Source organism: Natrix helvetica (genome assembly GCF_964273705.1).
Source record: "Natrix helvetica genome assembly, chromosome: 2".
NCBI lineage: Eukaryota > Metazoa > Chordata > Lepidosauria > Squamata > Natricidae > Natrix > Natrix helvetica.
The window spans coordinates 65,625,898-65,645,286 of NC_138552.1; the positions used below are offsets into that span (position 1 = coordinate 65,625,898).

General features: G+C 38.1%; 1 protein-coding gene across 5 annotated transcripts in view; it reads left to right on the top strand.

The window, feature by feature from the left end:
- The window catches only part of PTCH1 (patched 1), a 110,372-nt gene that overhangs the window by 42,242 nt on the left and 48,741 nt on the right, over nt 1-19,389 (top strand). For all 5 annotated transcript variants that reach the window (XM_081943327.1, XM_081943330.1, XM_081943326.1 and 2 more), the window contains exons 3-6: nt 13,686-13,875; nt 15,348-15,417; nt 15,736-15,827; nt 19,160-19,358. In XM_081943327.1, the coding sequence (XP_081799453.1) occupies nt 13,686-13,875; nt 15,348-15,417; nt 15,736-15,827; nt 19,160-19,358 (551 nt within the window). The remainder of the gene's footprint in view (nt 1-13,685; nt 13,876-15,347; nt 15,418-15,735; nt 15,828-19,159; nt 19,359-19,389) is intronic.

Below are 19,389 nucleotides of genomic sequence, written 5' to 3' on the forward strand. Positions count from 1 at the left end.
GATGCTACCTTGTTTGGGGTATGGAACAACCAAGCTCAGAGAACACCAAGGATGCCTCATTTCAACCCTCGGCTACAAATATTCTCCTTTATTGATAAAAGGAAGTGCTGCAGAAGTATCCAAGGTGAGGCTTTAAAGAACCAAGAAGCAATTGTTAATTGTTAAGAGATGATGATAGTACAATTCTAGACAAATATGTGCTATATTCCTCACTCTAGTTAATGGTCTTATGGCTGGTTATGAACTATTTGGCGTTTAAGAACACTTTTCCAAAGTACAGATAATCCTCGACTTACAACGGTTCATTAAGTGACCGTTCAAAGTTACAACAGCACTGAAAAAATGACATGACCATTTTTCACATTTACGACCTATTGCAGTATCCTCATAGTCATGTGATCAAAATTCAGATCCTTGGCAACTGACTAATATTTATGTTGCAGTGTCTCAGAGTCATATGATCACCTTTTGTGACCTTTTTATAAAGAAAGTCCATGGGAAGCCAGATTCATTTAACAACCATGTTACTAAGTTAACAACTGCAGTGATACACTTAACAACTGTGGCATGAACAGCCATAAAATGGGGCAAAATTCACTTAACAAATGTTTCACTCAGCAACAAAAATTTTGGGTTCAATTGTGGTTGTAAACCGAGGACTACCTATATAGATGGTGTACGTTTGGACATTTATCTTACGAGATGGCTGGTGATAGCAAATGAATGCCCAGTATATGTGTCTTGGGGAAATTACCCAACTAATCACTCTCAGTGGTGGGTTATTTAATGGAAGATCCCTAGTTATATGAAAGATTCCTTTTGATGAAAATGTAGATGATACAAAACACAATTGTATGTGATTAATTGCACTAAATACCTGGAGGAAAGTGCCCCCCCCATCAGCTGCTTCAGTTTTAAAAGAAAAAAAACAATAAAATTTAAATTAAGTAAATTTTACCCAACATTTTCCCTTGTTTTTGTTATGAGACTTAGCAATAAAACTGCCTTTCTGAAGGAGAAGTAAAATCACCACTGTTGATTTTTAAGAAGCCCGTGTAATGAAATTAATAAATTTAATATTCCATTTTTATTTTTCATATTTAATTCTGTGCTTGCTATATATATATTTCACACCAACGCTAATCATTTATCTTCTGGTAATTGTATTTGTGGATTTTTATGGTTTCATGTTGGCTTGCTTCAAGGAAATAATAAATCCATGGGAAATTCTAACATGGTGCCAGTTTTGAAGTTTGTGTAATCTTTGAAAATAACACCAGAATGCTCTCAGTTTTGATATCTGTAGCTAAAGGCTTGTAAAACAGAATTAAACTTAGGATAATTTTGATCTGGCTTAACTATCTATTCTGTTTTTTTCTCCTAGAGATTTGAGAAACTAGAGTGACCTCCCCCCCCCCTCTCTCTCTCTCCCTCCCTCTCTCTCTCTCTCTCTCTCTCTCTAAATAGGCTACTGTTTCACATGGCTTGCAAAAGAAATCTTTCCCGTTTTGTTTCCCACACCAATTGATTTATCATTTTGCTTGCAAGCAGACTTAGAATGTTAGGGCAGGAACACACTCACTTTTTTCCCCTAACTTTTTTGTTGCAGACCGAAACCAGTTGACTTGAATAATTTTTTCTGTGCCCTGAATGAAGCCAGTAACGTGGAAAAATCTTGCCGTTCAGAGCTGTCTGAATGTACATTTCAGCCACACAGTAAGCTGCATTTGTAGGCAGTGGACTGCTAAATACAACCATTTTTTCGCAGCAGAGAGTTAGACAGGTGATTAGCATAATTAGCACAGAGTAGGCTATACATATGGTAATGCTAAGTGTGTAAATGCCAGCTGCGGTGTAAAATTTATGTCAGGGGTCGACAGGGCTGTGCGAAAGTATTGTGTTACAGCTGCAGGTCAAAGCTCCATTGCACAGCTCCTTTTCTCTTGTGGGTGAATGTGCTAAACAGAGGAGAAAGACAGGCAGGAATATAACAGATAAGGCTTTGATTGAACAGCCTAGTTCAGTGCAAGTAGAGAGTGCTCTTTAAAATATACGTCTACACTCTTGTCTTATTTCATTTTTCTGTTTCTGGCAGCAATTCTCTCTTTCCTGCATAGAGCTTCTCCTGACTTGATTCGATCTTCCTTGAGAGGAGGGGGAAAGATGAATGAAAATTTCATAATTGTAAATCTAGACCAGAGCATCATGTTTATCTTCCTTCTCTGGCCTCCGCTTTCTTTCCTCACTTAAGAAGAAGAAGAATCCTATGATGCTGCATCTAAGGGGCTTAGTAGTAAATGGCCTGGAAGGTGACACCATTGTATGCAATAAAATCTCAGCCTTCAAACTCCATGACTACAGTAGTTTTTAGAAGAGGTGCCAAAAAGGTTCCTCTATGGTTTATCCCCTAGCAACGAAATCGTCAATTTTTTTTTCTAACTTAGAAATGTCTCTTGCAGGTTCCTAACGGTGTGTGTTTGTTTAAATTGTACACAAATATTTTAAAAATGGCTGAGGTTAATGGGGAAATCTGGCGGCCAACTGTTCCATTCACCTTTTCCTTTCTTCTTTTTACATCTGCAACTTTCTTCTCCTGTGGTGTGTGTGTGTGTGTGTGTGTGTGTGTGTGTGTGTGTAAGTATCTGCTCGCATGCGTGGTTGGCTATAAGGAGTGGTGGTGTTGACAGAATATAGTTCACACCACACTGACCTTGTGATGAAACTTCCTCACAGCCACAGGGGGTCCTTATGACTCGGCCCCTAATCCAGCTAATCCTGATGGCAACAAAATCATGGAAGTGGCTCCCAGTGATGTGTGTTTCCCTGCACAGATGCAAAGAGAAGGGAACCGTGCTGAAAAGAGATCGGTCTGGTGTGGTGATCTTCACAGGCCGGGGGAGCCTGGGTGTGAAGCTGGAGGCTTCTATTGTGTTCTGCCCCATGTGGCCTCAAGTGGAAAGCCAATGAAAGGGAACTTGGCTGTATAATAGAGGGAAGAGGGCTTAGAGCTAAGAGGTGATGTCAGCTCCAAGTTGCTGAGAGAAGGGAGCTGAGGTTAATGTTATGCAACAAGCTTAAGAGTCTTGGCAAAGGCTGTGTGAGCACTCGGCTTGCATGCAGTCCTAGAGATTGCAAGTAAGAAATCTGGCTTCGTGCAAGTCCCCCGAACAGCGTCCCATACGAGGTTGCATGCTTTATTTTCATGGAGAAAAAGGAACTTTCTCTCCCCCCTCCTCCCAATTAAAATTTTGTGATCGGAACAAATCTGTCCTTGAAGGCAAATGAAGCCAAAGTGTGTTTGAAATTTGCTGACGATACTTTGGAGAAGAGCTTCCAAAATATCATCCCCTTTCAGTGTTCGGAAACGCAATTGGTTAGTGAAAATATGAAAAACGAGTCCTTTGATGGAAGCAGCTCCACCTGGGAGCTCATGCCAAAAACAGAAATAGCAAGATGGAGGAAGCTGTGACAAACTGCAGGTTTGGGGGTGGAGGATGGGGAGGGATAGCTGACCTGACCCGATTGTGTCCCACAGTGAGAGCAGTTCTGCTTCAAAGCTATTCAAAAAGGAGCAGGGAACAACAGATGGTACAGCAAGCAGCTGGTATAGCAAATACTTGAAAGAAACTGCACCTTGTAGAATGCAAATATTCTCACTTGTTTAGTTTTCCTAAATTTATAAAAGCTTAAAAATAATTAACCCTCCAATAAATAAAATCATTTTCCAATAGGGACACATACGTTTTTCAGAATGTCATCATCTCTGCTGTGTATGTGTCCCAGTAAGGGCACCTTAAAGTACTGATTTTAACCAATGAAGAAAGCAACTACATATGCATAAAAAGGCCATGTTGAGGTTCACTAGACAGAATTTAATTGCCAAGGGACAAAGCTACATTTTTATCCTGTTATTCTTTAGGGGGGTTATATAAGTTGGTATTCGGAGTATAAGACGCACCAAGGTTTTGAAGAGGCAAATTTAAAAAAATTGCACTCTGCAAACCTTCCAAAAACAAGTCCGTTTTTTTTTAAAGGGGGCCCTTAGGAGGCTGGTAGAATGTTCCTTTGGGGGGTGGGGGAAGGAGCAACATTTATGAAAATGGCCCTATATTTTGTCAAAAAAAGGGCATTAGGAAGCTTATAGAGTGCTCCTGGGGACTGGCGGGGGGGGGGCAAAATTGAGCAAAAAAACGGGCCGTTTTTTGCTCATTTCTGCCCTCCCCAGCCCACAGGAGCTCTCTGAAAGCCTCCTACAAGCTATGCATGGCGATTTTGGTGAAGGGGCGGGGTTTCAGGAGGCAAAAAATGCTATATTCAGTGTATGTGACGCACCCAGATTTTCACCCTTTTTTTGAGGGAAAAAGGTGCATCTTATACTCTGACAAATATGGTGTATATATATATGTATGTATGTGTATATACATATGTATGTATGTATGTATGTATGTATGTATGTATGTGTATATGTATGTATGTATGTGTGTATGTATATAGTAGTAAGAAGTTTTCTTTTGCAATAGTGAAAAAAACCTTAGGGAAGATAAAGTTTTCATAGGTTAATGGCTGCATTTAATGCAATATAATTAGTTTTTTTTAAAGTCCAATTGATTCAATAATTTAGAACAGCATATACCATCCAGATGTGTTGAGACTGCAACTCTCAAAATATCAAGACAGCCAATTTGTTCTGCTTTACAAAAAAAAAATCCTTCCAACATATGCAGTGGAAAAATGAAGGCCTGCCATGAGTGGTGGTTGATTCTTGATGACTTCATAGAGGTGCCCAAGAAGGTTTTTTGGGGGGGAAAATATAGAAGTGATTTGCCGTTGATTTCTTCTGGTCAAAGTCTCCAATTTTCCAGTCAGCCTAAAGCTCCGGTATTTAGTGATAATGATGTCTGAGTATGTGCTTTGTTAATGGAGTAAAGTTCCTGATTTTCCTATTCAAGGCAGCTTCAATAACATGCAAGACAACTAATTAAGTCATAGTCAAAGTATTAAAACTCATCAACTAAAAACTCACCAATAAAAATCCATTAGCAACAGTATCTAACAGTTCAAAACTTAGTTCAACAACAAGACAATTTAAATATCAAAAGCCACTCTGAACAAAAATGCTTTTGCTTTCAGGCGAAAGGACAACAAATGTCTTTGTCAGGGAGTTTGGTAGCCAAAGAATGGCTACCAAAGTGTTTTCTGCCAAATGTGTCTCCAGCGATATTAGGGCCAAAAAAAAAAAAAAAAAGCTACCTTCTGAGGATCTGAAAAGTTGGTGTGTGGCTTTCACCTGGAATGAGATGATCACTTGGGAAGATAAGTTGGGTAGTAGAAAGCTTTCTGTCTGTACCTTTCATTCATTCATTTAATCTTCTGGATAATTGGAATTTGCTCCCAGATCCATCAGCTGCTAAAATTAAAGCATAGATCTGTTTTCAGTCTGGCCATCTGAGTTTCATCTGCACAAATGTCCCGATTCTGGATCTTCATTTTGTAAGAACTATACCGTAATGCAAAATACACTGAACTCCAGTGTAATATTGTACTTGACCTTTTGGATTAATATTTAGATCATGGCACTAACCTTTGGAAAATCCAATTTATCTGCATTTAGGTTAGACAGTTGAAATAGGAGGAATAATAAGCCTTTGAAACTTGTCTTGGAATGTCAGATGATTAGCTTTTCATCCTGTTAGAAAGCTGACCTAGATACCTGTTTTATGTTTGTTTTAGGTACCTTCATAAACATCCATTTGATTATCTACTCTCCTGTGAAAATAAAGTAAACAAATCATTTAGTGGTACTGTACATTGTTGTTACTCCTTCAGGATTAAGATCTAATGTTATATAAGGAATGCTTTTTCCCATTTCCAATGCTTTTTGTACAGGGTTACATGATGTATTTTATAGCTTATGATGTACCCTGATATATGGGCACTCCCAGGTGTGAGTATAGAGTTGTTTGCAGATTAAATTCCTGTCCCACAGTACCCTGTTTCCCTGAAAATAAGACCTCCCCGGATAACAAACCAAATTGAGCTTTTGATCACATGCGCTAAAATAAACCCTCCCCGAAAATAAGCCCTCTCCAAAAATATTGCAACACAGCAGCAGCCATGAGGTGACCATACTTGCCGCCTCCTGCACCTCAAAAATAATAAGACCTCCCCGAAAATAAGGCCAAGCGCTTATTTTTTTGGGGGGGGGGGGTCAAAAGAAAATAAGACCCTGTCTTATTTTCGGGGAAACATGGTATCTGTCCCTTTTGACACATTTTGGCCAATATGCCAGCAGTATTCCCTCTTGTACTCTTATGACAACACTGTTGTTAGGTTCTTGCTGGGTGTTTCTAGTGTCTGTCATGAGGGTTTTGTTTGTTCTTTTGTTTTTAAGAAATCCTTTTGTCAAAGCAGCAGAAATTATATCTGCAAAAGAGAATATCCTTTTGTTGGATTGTGTTGCTTGGAATGATGTGTGTGGTCATTGGAAGTAGCGCCTGGTTCAGTCCTTCTCCAAGCTCCTGTTCTCTTGATGTTAGGCTGGACATAAACACTAATGAAGAGGCCAAAACACACAAGAGTAAGGAGTTTGGCAGTTGGCCCCCATGAAAATGGCATTTACTTTTGTTTTTTAATTGATTGGTGGGAGGGGAGGTTAGCACAAACCAACTACTAACCAAGTAGAGTAGTAAAAGCTAACTGGTTGCGCATACACACACAAGTTCTGGTTTTACTGTTGATTCACTTTGAATGCTATAAACTTGAAAATAAATAAATATGTCTCTTTCTATAACTTTCTGGTATCCTAATAGATCTAGAAGTCCTTAAAGATCCAGAATTTGTATCCTCAGCATGTCAATGTACCTTCCACTTGGTAGGATGCAGGCCACACTATGTAGGCTCATATGTTTGTCTCTAGATTAGAGATGCTAGCTTCTATAGAATTACTAAGGCATGCTAAGGATAAATTAAGCTTGGGTTGTGCTGCTGGCACATTGCCCAACATTTGTCAAAGCAGACAGGTACTATACTTATTGATAGCAGGCAATGTTGCGTGTGGCACAGGAATGATTAAGATTAGTAACCTAGTCTGTACCTTTTTTATCTTACTGGAAAGTGTTTTGGGAAAGCCTTAATAAAACAACACCATAATTAGCAATAGAGGCCAGTATCAGTGGGCTCATCTAGTGATGATTGGATGACATGAATAGTTATGTAAGAACAAATGCGAGAATACAGAAAAGATGAATGAATCATTTAAAGATTAAGAAATAATTCAATTGGTGAAGATCTGCATTAAAAATTAAAAACTCCTAACCATTGGTTTGGAGAAAATAATTAAACTACATATATGTAGTTTAAGCATATCTGATTTGATTAATATAAAAGGCTGAAGTACAGTAATGAATGAAGTATACAAAGATAATGACATTTTGAATATGTGTTAAAGCATAATTTAATAATGTCAACAATAGATCTTGGGAAAAAGTGAAAGAAATTAGAATGTAGATAGACTGCAGAAAGAGAAATTTTAAAATGTATGAAATAATATGAAGAAGAAAAGAGGATGCAGAAGGTGCTTGGAATATAGTGAAAATTTATGTTACAAGTGAAGGAAGTATTGGGAATAACACTAAATTTGAAAAGGGATACTTGGTGATGAACGAAAAGGCTGTGGCTGAAAAAATGAGAATCAATGTTTCAAATAATGAGAGAAAGAATAATGCAATTGATGGAGAGAAAAGATAATTACAAAAATGTAATCAAAGGGAGCAAGGAAACAGTTAAGACTAAAGGAAGCAGAGAACACACAGAGCAATTTTGATAGAAATTAAAAATTGTTTTGAAACTGGGGATGACAGCTAAACAAGTTGCCTCCAGCAGAGTGAATGGAATTACAAATAGCAGTGATGAAATGCTTTGGAATGAGATTGAAGGGAAGGAATTTTGGGATTGTTATTAGAGATTTGCAAGGGAATGCTAGAGATGTGTCAAAGTCTGAATTGGAAACAAATGCTAGTTAGGGAAGAACATAATAAATTCATTAAGAATGTTCAAAAATGGTGACGTTGCAGGACCAGATGATATAACTAGAGAAATATTATTATTTATGTATTTATTTGATCTATTATAAGTCACTTTAGTCACTGCTGCTTTAGGTAAATGAGAAGTACCACAAAACAGAGATCCCGCTCCCTTGGAAGCTGTCAGAAGATATCATGATTAATGGTATCAAAGTCTGCCTCAAGACAAACATCAGATCTAGTGTGTTCTTTCCTACATAAGTTCAGCTCAGAATGGTCTAGAACAGTGATGGCTAACCTTTTTATCCAGGCATACCAAAAGCGAAGAGAGCGGGGGTTCGCACGTTTGTGTGCCCGTACCCATAATACAATGCCCTCCCCCCGTGCATGTGCACACACACACCCGCGCATGCACGCAGGCCTCACTGAAGCCTCCAGACTTCAGGGAGGTGTGTTGGGCCGTTTTTTACCATCCACAGGCTTCAGGAAAGCTTCCTGAGGCCTCCAGAAGGGAGAAAAACGGCCCAACAGGCAATCTGGAAGTTCATTCCCGAACTTCCGTTGGGCCCCGTTGGGCCGTTTTTTGCCCTACCCAGGCTTCAGGGAAGCCTCCTGAAGTCCGGGCAGGGCATAAAACGGCCCAACACACAAACTGGAAGTTTGGGAACGGACTTCTGGGTTGCCCTTTGGGCCATTTTTCTCCTTCAGGGGGTTTCCTGAAGCCTCCGGAGGACGAAAAAGGGCACAATGCGCAAACCGGAGGTTCGGTGAAAAACGCCCAAAAATCAGTTTGCTGGCGCGTGTATGTGTGCTGGGGCTGACCGGGCAATGCCTTGCATGACCTCAGAAATGGCTCTATGTGTCACCCATTGCACGTGTGCCATAGGTTTGCCATCATGGGTCTAGAACCATGGTTCCCATGGCAAAGAAAACGGGTAGAAATAACCCTAGGAAAATCCATTGCTTTCAATGAATTTGAACTACCTAGGTAGGGGTAATCCCATGCTGTAGGAAAGGCAATACAGCAGTCGTGTAGTTCCAATTTATCTCTAGAAGTCAGTTTCCAGAAATGAAACTTCATGTATGGTTAGCCAAAGAAGAGAGCTTCCTGGCACCATCAGAATCTCCTGCTTACAATTGCCAGGCAACCTTCCCTACCCTAAGCTTGCCACTGATGGAACTAGACAAGCACATCTCCCATAAGGAAAGTCCTCATTTTTGATGTGTTGCAATACAGTGCTGGCTGAAATTCCGGCTTGTCCGTTGGCTTGTTTTTCATCTCCTGGAGCCCTCAGGGAAGCCTCCAGAAGGCCCCTGAAGGCTCCGGAGGGCTTAAACTGGCCCTACGAGCAAACCGGAAGTCAGTTCCTGAAGTTCCGGTTTGCCCGTAGGGCTGTTTTTTTGCGCTCCGGAGGGGCAGGGGAGGCTGTTTTCACTCTCCCCAAGCTCCTATAAAACCTCTAGAGCCTTGGGAGGGCAAAAAATGGCTTTTAAAAAGGCTGAACTCAGCTGGCCAGCGCACGCATGCTTCGCGTGCCCTGACAAATGGCTCCACGTGCCACCTGTGGCACGTGTGCCATAGGTTCGCCATCCCGGGCATAGGTTTTCATGTCATTCTATGGCATTATTTTGTATTTGATATAACATGGAGCATAGCTGCAATTTTTGTTTCATTGAATTCATTTGCCATGGGAATTTGAAAAGGGAAAATACATTGTTATGTGTTGTTAGACAGTGATAAATCTATAGCAGTAAGCTATATATGGGTTTTTCTGCAACGGAGATTGGCAGTTTCTAAATATCATACATAAATAAAAATATGAGTAGAATTATATATTAATCTATAGATTAGTTCCTTTCATTTTCAGAAACCAGTTTGACATTCCCTTAGTACTGAGGCAGGTCTGCACAACATATAGCACACAGGCCACCAGTGTTTTGAAAAAATAATCACTTCACTGCCACCAAATAATGCCATCATTAGGAAAGATCTGCCATTGCCACCTTGATTTTTACATCAATTCCACCCCAAAAGACACACTGAAGCGCACCTCCAAGCCTCACTAACACTGCCAACTCTGTTGCTGCCACCGCTCTGCTAGTCACCAAGCAACTGATTGGCACATCAGCTATGCTTTGTGAAGTATTTTAAAGTATTAATCTGACCCTTTCTTCTCTCCAAATTGTGGTGTCCTGGACAAAGATATGGTGTTAGCTTGGTACTTGAATAAGATGTTTGCAAAAGTATTTTAAGATTGTGACATTTTTCCTTCTTAATGATAAGGTTTGGGACATGCTTGAATTTTGGAGATGATACCTGTAGAATGAATTTTTGTTATCTTCAGTGAAAAAGATTTGTTGAATAATTTGAAATTTCTCATGTGCTTCTTTTCTCCACTTCTTATTGTTATCGGTATATGAAATGCTACTTTGTAATTGCTATCTGAATATACTATTTTTAAAATGCATTAAAAGTTGTTAATATATCTCAAAATTAGTTGCCACAATTACTTTTATTCCTAACCGACCAGTACTAAAAGATCTGCTGTCAACATAATTTCCTTAGATTTCTAAAACCATCTGTTGATTTATTATTACTTTGGCTTTGGCTTTGGCTTTATGCAAAGTTGGAAAAGTCCACTTTTCTTGCTGTTATGTTATAATGCTGATTGGTTGAATTTGCCTTGTTAAGTGAGATTAACAAGGCAACATGACAGCATCTTGAGTCAGGGGCAATCATGTCCATTGATATTAAACAGTTGGCCACTTACAGTGCTGTCCTTTGGCATGAATAGATTAGTCCTCAGTTGAAATAAATTAGAAATTCTGATGAGGCCAGAAATAAATCAGTATATGAAATTGAGTATGGATAGCAGAGCATGTATTTTACATATAAGATAGAAGTGTTATTTGAATCTACAGATGGTTTATTCTACACATTGTAAAATAAAATTGGACATGATTTGCTGAAAGCAGAAAGGAATTGTTAGGAAGTTCGATTTTTTGAAATGGGGTTTAAAATCAAACTTGACGCGTCTGCAATATTTTGATAGATTTGCATACACGTAAATTTTGCATTCTGTCTTAATAAATGAAATTATCATTTACACCTTTCATTTAGCTATGACTACAGCTATACATACACAGTTTATTTGTAATTTGGAAAATCGTTTTCATTCAAAGTAATCATGAACTTGTACATACGGTTGAAATTCAGTTAGAGCTTTTACAAAATTATAGTTTAACAATAATTTCACTAAATATTTCCAAATATCAAAATAATTAGTTGCAATTTCCCAATTGAGAAGAGTGAGTAATTCATATTTTTATTTGCTCTGTCTAAAACATGAGCCCAAGGTATTTAGAGGTAGAAGTTGCAGTTGTTAGAAAAAATACTTTTACAATTCATTGCACTGCAGTTCCTAATTTTTATTATTGCCATTGATTTTATTCTCTTTTTTAATGGAAATTACTGTGGTTCTGCAATTGTTCACCAAATGTCAACTCCACATTTTTATCTTGTTCCTTGGAAATAGCCTTAAAAGCTACTTCTTTCACATATTAGCTTTTTTTTGGCCATGATCATGCTGCTCACAATCATTTTTTCTTTGCCTTTCTGTTCCCCTCTTATGTATGTCAAAAGGAGGTACAGATCACCAAATCTATTCTAAGGCAGATGTGCTGCTGTGTCCCTCTACCTAGTCCTGTGTGTAGACTCTGAAACTAGTTAGAATTCTACATAGTGTACCAAAACTCTGGTTACCCAGAGTAAAGGAGAAAATGAAATTCTGAGAAAGATAACAGCAAGATGATTGGTTGAGCTAAGGGCCTCTTTAGTTTATCAGGAAACAAACTGAAAAGATAACACATGTGTAAATTGATTCCTCCATGAGCCCAAGAGTGATTCTATGTTTCTCTAGGAGATTATGCATATGTGTTTCTACACGCTACACAAATGTGCTCTTAATGCGTTGTGGGGATATAGTGCTGAGAATCCTATCAAGCACTATAATATTAGCAATAGCAATCACATTTAGACTTATATACCACCCCATAGTACTTTACAGCACCCCTCTGGGGAGTTTAAAATGTCAGCATTTTACCTTCAGCAATCTGGGACCTCGGAAGGATGGAAGGTTGAGTCAACCTTCAGCCGATCAGAATCAAATTTCTAACCGTAGGCAGAGTTTGCCTGCAATACTGCATTCTAACCACTGCGCCGCCAGGGCTCATCACTCCCACATTTAATCAGCAAATAAATTATGTGAAACAAAATACATTCTAGCTCCTACTTAAAACATTATACAGCAGTGTTTAAAGGATAAACATTCATGGTTAAAAATGCTCTTAAAATAATTAGTTTTCTGTCAGTTTGTATATATCTGTGAAAAATACAAGTTTAATGAATGTAGATGAAGTGCAGGTAGTCATTGACTTACCACCATAATTGACACTGGAATTTTGATCACTAAGTGATGTGGTCATTGAGTCATTACGTGACCAGACCTGATTTTACTACCATTTTTATTGTTGTTGTTAAATGAGTCACACAGCTGTTCAGAGAATCTTGACTTCGTTTGTCGTAAACCGACTGGGAAGATTGCAAATTACAATCTTGTGACTGCAAGACGCTGCAACTGGATCTTTTTAAAGACATGACTACAGGGTTGGTACAACAGTCATAAGCCACTTTTTCCCAAGCTACCGTAACTTTAAACCATCATTAAATGAACAATCATAGGAACAACCTGTAAGTCCCTACATGCTTAGAAAAATATGAAAGATAGGACCTAATATTTATATGTCTTCAAGTGCTGAAATGTTACTTTGACAATGATCATGACAACAATTGTGAAGCCTCAAGGCATCAAAGCGCACTTAGTATGGCCATTGCTGAGAATTCTAGGTATTGAAGTCTGCACTTTTGGGTATTGAAGTCTGCACTTTTGGAGGACACCCAGGTTGGGGAGCTGCCTTCCCAAAACTTATTGCCATTTAATTTGTCATGACGTCCATATTCTGATACACTAAAGTTCATTACGGAAACTCTAGACTCCCCCAGTAGTCTACTAAATGTAAGTTGGCTGTCCTCTGAATCTGCACTGCTAAGTGACCTTCACTTAACAGTATTTTTATACTGTTTTTAACTAACAGCAGCAAGATATACTAATGTTCGTTTACTCTTTTCCTCCTAGCTGCTTTTATTTCCTTTCTGCTTTTGCCAGATTATTTAGGAGAAGAGTGTAAACTGAAGCCATTTATCTTGAAATGTGCCATTGCAGCAGACTGTTTATACAAGTGTAAGAAATTGTAACATAGAAATATTTGGTCTGGTCTGAAAGGAAAAAGGATTTTTTAAAAACAAACTTTGTACATGCGGAATTTTTGATATGATACTGAAAATGCATGTGTTTAGCACAAATGGCCTTGTGACTTGCCTTTGCAGCATGGAAAGTTTTTTTTTTTAAGTAAGGAAAATGTATGTGGCTTTTTTTTTGCACTGTACACAAAATCAGCTCTCTTAACGTTGCTTCAGTTCTTAATAAACTATAGAATATTCCATGGATATGAGAAAATTTATTGAGGAGCCTGTGAGCTTTTAGAATGCATATAAAGAGTCAATTCTTGCTGGCTAATCCCAGGTTGTAAATATTTGTCTGTCAGTTGGTGGACGAGTGAGTCGGGAGTTAAGTTACACACGGCAGAAGATTGGAGAAGAGGCCATGTTTAATCCTCAACTGATGATTCAGACACCACAAGAAGAGACTGCTAATGTACTAACAACAGAAGCACTCAGACAGCACCTTGATTCTGCACTACAAGCCAGCAAGATACATGTATATATGTACAACAGGTAAGATGGAAAGAAAAAAAGAAACATCCTCTGATCATTTTCTGCAGTTAGGAATCACAACTCATTCAGAAGGTCCCTAGAAGTTTCTTTTATTGTAGGAACAGAGCTTCCTCGAACATTTGCTTTTCAACATTTGCAAAGTTGCCAGGTTTCCTGGAGAGCTACTTGGGATGAAGCCAGATGATTGATACATTTACTAAGTGACATTTGCCCCATTTTACGACCTTTCTTGCCACAGTTGTTAAGTGAGTTACTGCAGTTATTAAGTTAGTAATACGGTTGTTAAATGGATCTGGCTTCCCCATTGACTTTGCTTGTCAAAGGGTCACAAAAGGTGATCACATGACCCTGGGACACTGCAACTCTCATAAATATGAGTCAATTGCCAAGTATCTGAATTTTGATCGTGTGACCATGGGGATGCTGCAACAATTGGAAGTATGAAAAACAGTCATAAGTTACTTTTTCCCCAGTGCCGTTGTAACTTTGAGCGGTCACTAAATGAACTGTTCTAAGTCGAGGACAACTACCTGAACTGTTTGCCTGTTTCAGCCTTAATTTTTCAGTTCAGGAGCAGTTAAACATGGGAGCTTTCATATGGTTTCAGCTACCATCATGATTTGGTTGAGCCCCACTGCCTGTGACCCTGTTTCTTTTGGCAACTGGGAGCTGGAGAAAATCTTGATTTAGCCACATCTCTAGATGTTCATCATAGTTTACAATGTCTGAAACCATTGTGCTTCAACTGTTAAGCTAAAAAAATAATCTTTTCTTTTTATCATAAAACATATTCAAAGTATAACTTTGGACTGTGTTGGGTTGCTGACACATCTAGTATAAACAGGCCCCTGTTGTGGGAGTCAGTAATATTAAACAATGGTTTAAGCTAGTATTAAAGCACAAATTTCGACTTATCTTGAAGAGATCTTACAGTGAGTTTGTTTTGCAAAGTTCAGAGCTGTTTTTGATCCAATGTAGATAAACCCTCAGCATAAATTTTCTCTGACATACTGGAAGGATTCAACGCAGCAGGGACTCCTTTGCATTCACCAAGCGGTAAAGAGAATGGGCATTTTCTCTACAGCATCCTTCTGCAGCCTAATATTCTCCAGATGTGCCAGAGTTCTACACTGTTTAGCAGACATGAGATGTAGCTCACATCTGGAGCGTACCAGTTTGGGAAAGGCTGACCTACAATATTGCAAATTTAATATCCATTAATCTTGCCTGGTGGTTTCTGAGAAATATGAATTGCATGGTTAGAATCATGAAGTAACCTTAATACTAGAGGCTTAAAGGCCATCAAAACCTAACTATTATTGCTGTCATGAGGAGATTATACCCACACAGGTGAACTAATTTAATTCAAACGACAGCATGTCCTAAGAGTGGCAAATAAGCAACTTTGAAAATACAGGTAATCCTCAACTTACAACCATTTTTTAATGTAATTTTACTCTTCATTTCCACAGACAATGGAAATTGGAACACTTATGTCACAAATCAGGGGAACCCATCACAGAAACAGGTTACATGGACAAGGTAAACACAATGTATTTATTGTATTTTTGTTTATTTAAACCTGCATTTATTATTTTTACAAATAAGACAGTGAACATATCCAAATCATCTTCCTCCTCATATTTTCTCCACAATAATTCGGTGCGGTGAGTTGCGCTGAGAGAGAATGACCAAGTCACCCAGCTGGCTTTCATGACTAAGATGGGATTTGAACTCAGGGTTTCCTGCTTTCTAGCCTGGTGCCTTAAGCACTAGACCAAATTGGCCCTCATGCATTTTTATGTATATTTCTGTAGACATATAACAATATTTTGAGGGTTTTTTCTGTCTCTTTTACAGATTATAGAACACCTTTACCCTTGTTTAATTATTACACCACTGGATTGCTTTTGGGAGGGTGCAAAATTACAATCTGGGACTGCATATCTACCGTGAGTAACGTGTGTTGGTTTCTAATTTGTTCTACCAGTTTAATGGTGCTTCACTTAGCTACAGTTTATTCTGATGTTGGACTGAACACAAAATGTGAGGCCTTCCAGACAAATATGCAAACAGATATCTATTTCGTATACTTTTCTCTTTAAAAGAGATGTTTCATTATAAAATTAACATCCCATCCAATTATGTTATGTTTTGAATGCAAATACATAGGAGAATTGACATCTGAACCAGCACATTTGCAAGTATAGGTGCAGCAATTTCCTGTAGCGGCTTATTATTTGTAGCTTCCCTTCAAATCACCACACTGATGTTGCTTCTTCGCAGATGCCCATATAGGATTTTAGCTTTAGGGATAACCTGATTATATAATCGGAATCAACATGAACAACAGGTGTGAGCCAAACTTAAGTTACTTCAGTTTTATTCTCAGTGAATTGTATCACTATCACTGATTTAATTTGGATTGAGGTAGGGGCATGCATTAAAATTGGAAGTTGTAAAACAAAACAAAACAAAATCCAGATGGCAGCCACAATCATATGATTGAAGTTATATCACATTTTACATGCATGTCACAATACATGGAAAGGACAGGACATTGATCACACTGCTACAGCTGCCATCTTGATTTGTTGGCACTTTCCCCTACCCAGTCTCTGGTCCTTGGATATCCTTGGCTTCAGTCCTGTATCTGAACTAGATTGTAATTAAAATTGATGACTGACATGATCATCTCAGTATCAGCTTTCATTGAGAGTAAAACAAACAATTTAAACAATAAGTTTTAAAAAGTTGAGGATCTTCAGTGAACTCAGTCATGAGAGTATGTACATCTGAGAGATTACAATAATAGATCCTGTGTTTTGCATGAGTTGATGTGCATATGACAGGGATGTCCAGATTTGGTATATGTCTTGCATAGGTTTTTCACATCTATTTATACAACAGTTTCTTTTGTTTCATGTTTGTTTCATGCAAAAAGAACATTAACTAAATAAAGACAAACTAATTTAATTAATTTAATTTATTTAATTTATAGACCGCCCCCTCTCCCCAAAGGGACTCGGGGCGGTGTACAGACCACAATAAAACAATATACAAACTTAGAAACGAGAATATTACAAGAGAACCCCCAAATCAATCACTGCGTTTTCTGGCAATTTCCATCATATTTTAGAAAGCTTCTAAAGGGACATTTATGATAATTTGATCCCTCTGATTTCTCTCTGTGATGGAAAAGATCTATAGGGAAAGCATTTGACTGAACTTGGTTACAGCTGTCCACAAAAAAGCAAATCCTCATTGCATAATGCAAAGATCCTGCAGAAGCCATAATTGCATCAAAATGTATCAGAAATGTATTGTGACATAGTACTGGTACAGGTATGGCTGAATTCCAAAAATTGGAAGAATTCTGGGAGTTGAAGTCTACAGGTCTCAAAGTTGTCAAGGTTGGAAATGCCTGCTTTAAGCTGTGGGGGAATCTGGTGATAATTGCTATGACCTTTTCAAGGGATTGGATTGACTTACTGACTTTTTTTTCAGTTTTCTGAGTTAAATGCTTTTATTTAAGAGGAACTCGAATATCAAGCCTCTCATAACATTCTTATTTTATAACTTAAAAGTAGAGCAGAAATCCTACCAGTTAGTCATTGGTTTGTCACCGAATTTGGGGCAGAATCTTGGGACCACAAAAAGAGTCAGTAATTTAAATATTTAATTTTTTTTAATGTTTGCTCTATGTTGTCAACATACCGTATTTTTCGGAGTATAAGATGCACCTTTCCCCCCCAAAAAGAGGGTGAAAATCTTGGTGCGTCTTATACACTGAATACAGCATTTTTTGCCTCCCAAAACCCTGCTCCCTTTGCAAAAATGGCCGTGCATAGCCTTTAGGAGGCTTCCAGAGTGCTCCTGGAGGCTGGGGAGGGCAAACCTGAGTGAAAAACAGGCCACTTTTGCTCATTCCCCCCCCCCCCCGAAGCACTCTATAAGCCTCTTAAAGGCTATGCATGCCTTTTTTTTTTGACAAAAATGGGCAGGTTTTGGGAGGTCTGCAGAGTGCAAAAACTTTTTTTTTTAATTTGCCTCTTCAAAATCTTGGTGCATCTTATACTTTGGTTCGTCTTATATTCCGAAAAATACGGTATGTTTATGAGAGAAAGGGCAAGGGTCCCAATTAACTTCATAGCTTTTTTTTATTTCCCAAAGGCAACATTCTCACTGTTATATAATGGTTATTTGTGATTGTATTTGAGGAAATAAAATGTACAATGAAAAATATGATGGCAGCAGGTAGAAGCTATGTTTTCTTTATCACGCCTTTTAGTAGCATGACATCTCTATTTTGGATATTGTTACTTTCAATATGTTCTATATTCTAAAATGTTTAAATACACTTAGGTTAATTGCATAGCTTATTTATATGGTGTAGGCTTTGCTCTTGTTTGTCTGTCTTTGTAAAGGCAACATGCAATGGCCATTGCTTGACTTTCAGCGTGGACTTTCTAAAACGGGACAAAGAAGGAGCTTGCATTTTCTGGTTGGGAGAGTCTGAATAATATCTTAAGCCTGGTTAAGCAGATACAGTAGTCTGAACCAGAAAAAAGTCAGGCAAAAGCCTTTATGGTCTAGCAACATTACAAAATCAAAAGTGGAAATGAAAAAAAAAATAGCAGCAGAGGCTCAGGTGGTTTTAGAAAGGTTATCATGTCTGAAAAAGCACAGTGGTTTTGTGGTTTTGATTAATGTATAGCAAATATTTTAAAGAAAGACAATTCTTAATATCATATGAATTTCCCAATGATACTTCAACATTTCCTTTATTTGTGACTGCTGAATTCCTTATTTTTTTCTGAGTCATTTAGTTAATAAATTATTCGTCTAAAATTTCACTATACTTAAAATGCTAGTTCAGATACTAATTTTCTTGCTCCATTTGATTATCAGTTCAATAAATGAATAACTAGGGGCACAATGTAATAGCTGAGTTAAGAATAAAGACTTAACTACAATGTCTAAAATTCCCTCAAACCATTAGATTCAAGAAGCCGTGTTTACTAGCATTTACGTAGGCAGGGTTGGGATGCTCATATGAAGAAGACATTTTGTGGATGAAAAATAGCTTTAAGATAAGAATTTTCAGCAACTTTTTCCAAAAGACAAATCTTGTGGCAATGTTTTAAATGCCCTTACGCACATTTCAGTAAACTTCGTTTCAAAAAAAATATGAATGTGAGTAGGAGTGGGGCAGTGGTAAATAAATATTTACAAAAGCCTGGCAACTTTTGATAACTTTTTCATTTTTCTCTTCATGGGACAGAGGAAAACCCCATTTGCAGTGGACCAACTTTGACCCCTTGGAATTCTTAGAAGAGCTGAAGAAGATAAACTCCCAAGTAGATACCTGGGAGGAGATGCTGAATAAAGCAGAAGTTGGCCATGGATATATGGATCGACCTTGCCTAAACCCTGACGATCCCGACTGTCCTATAACTGCCCCCAATAAAAATTCAACCAAAGTAAGTTAATCCTTCTTTTTTCAGCTAATTG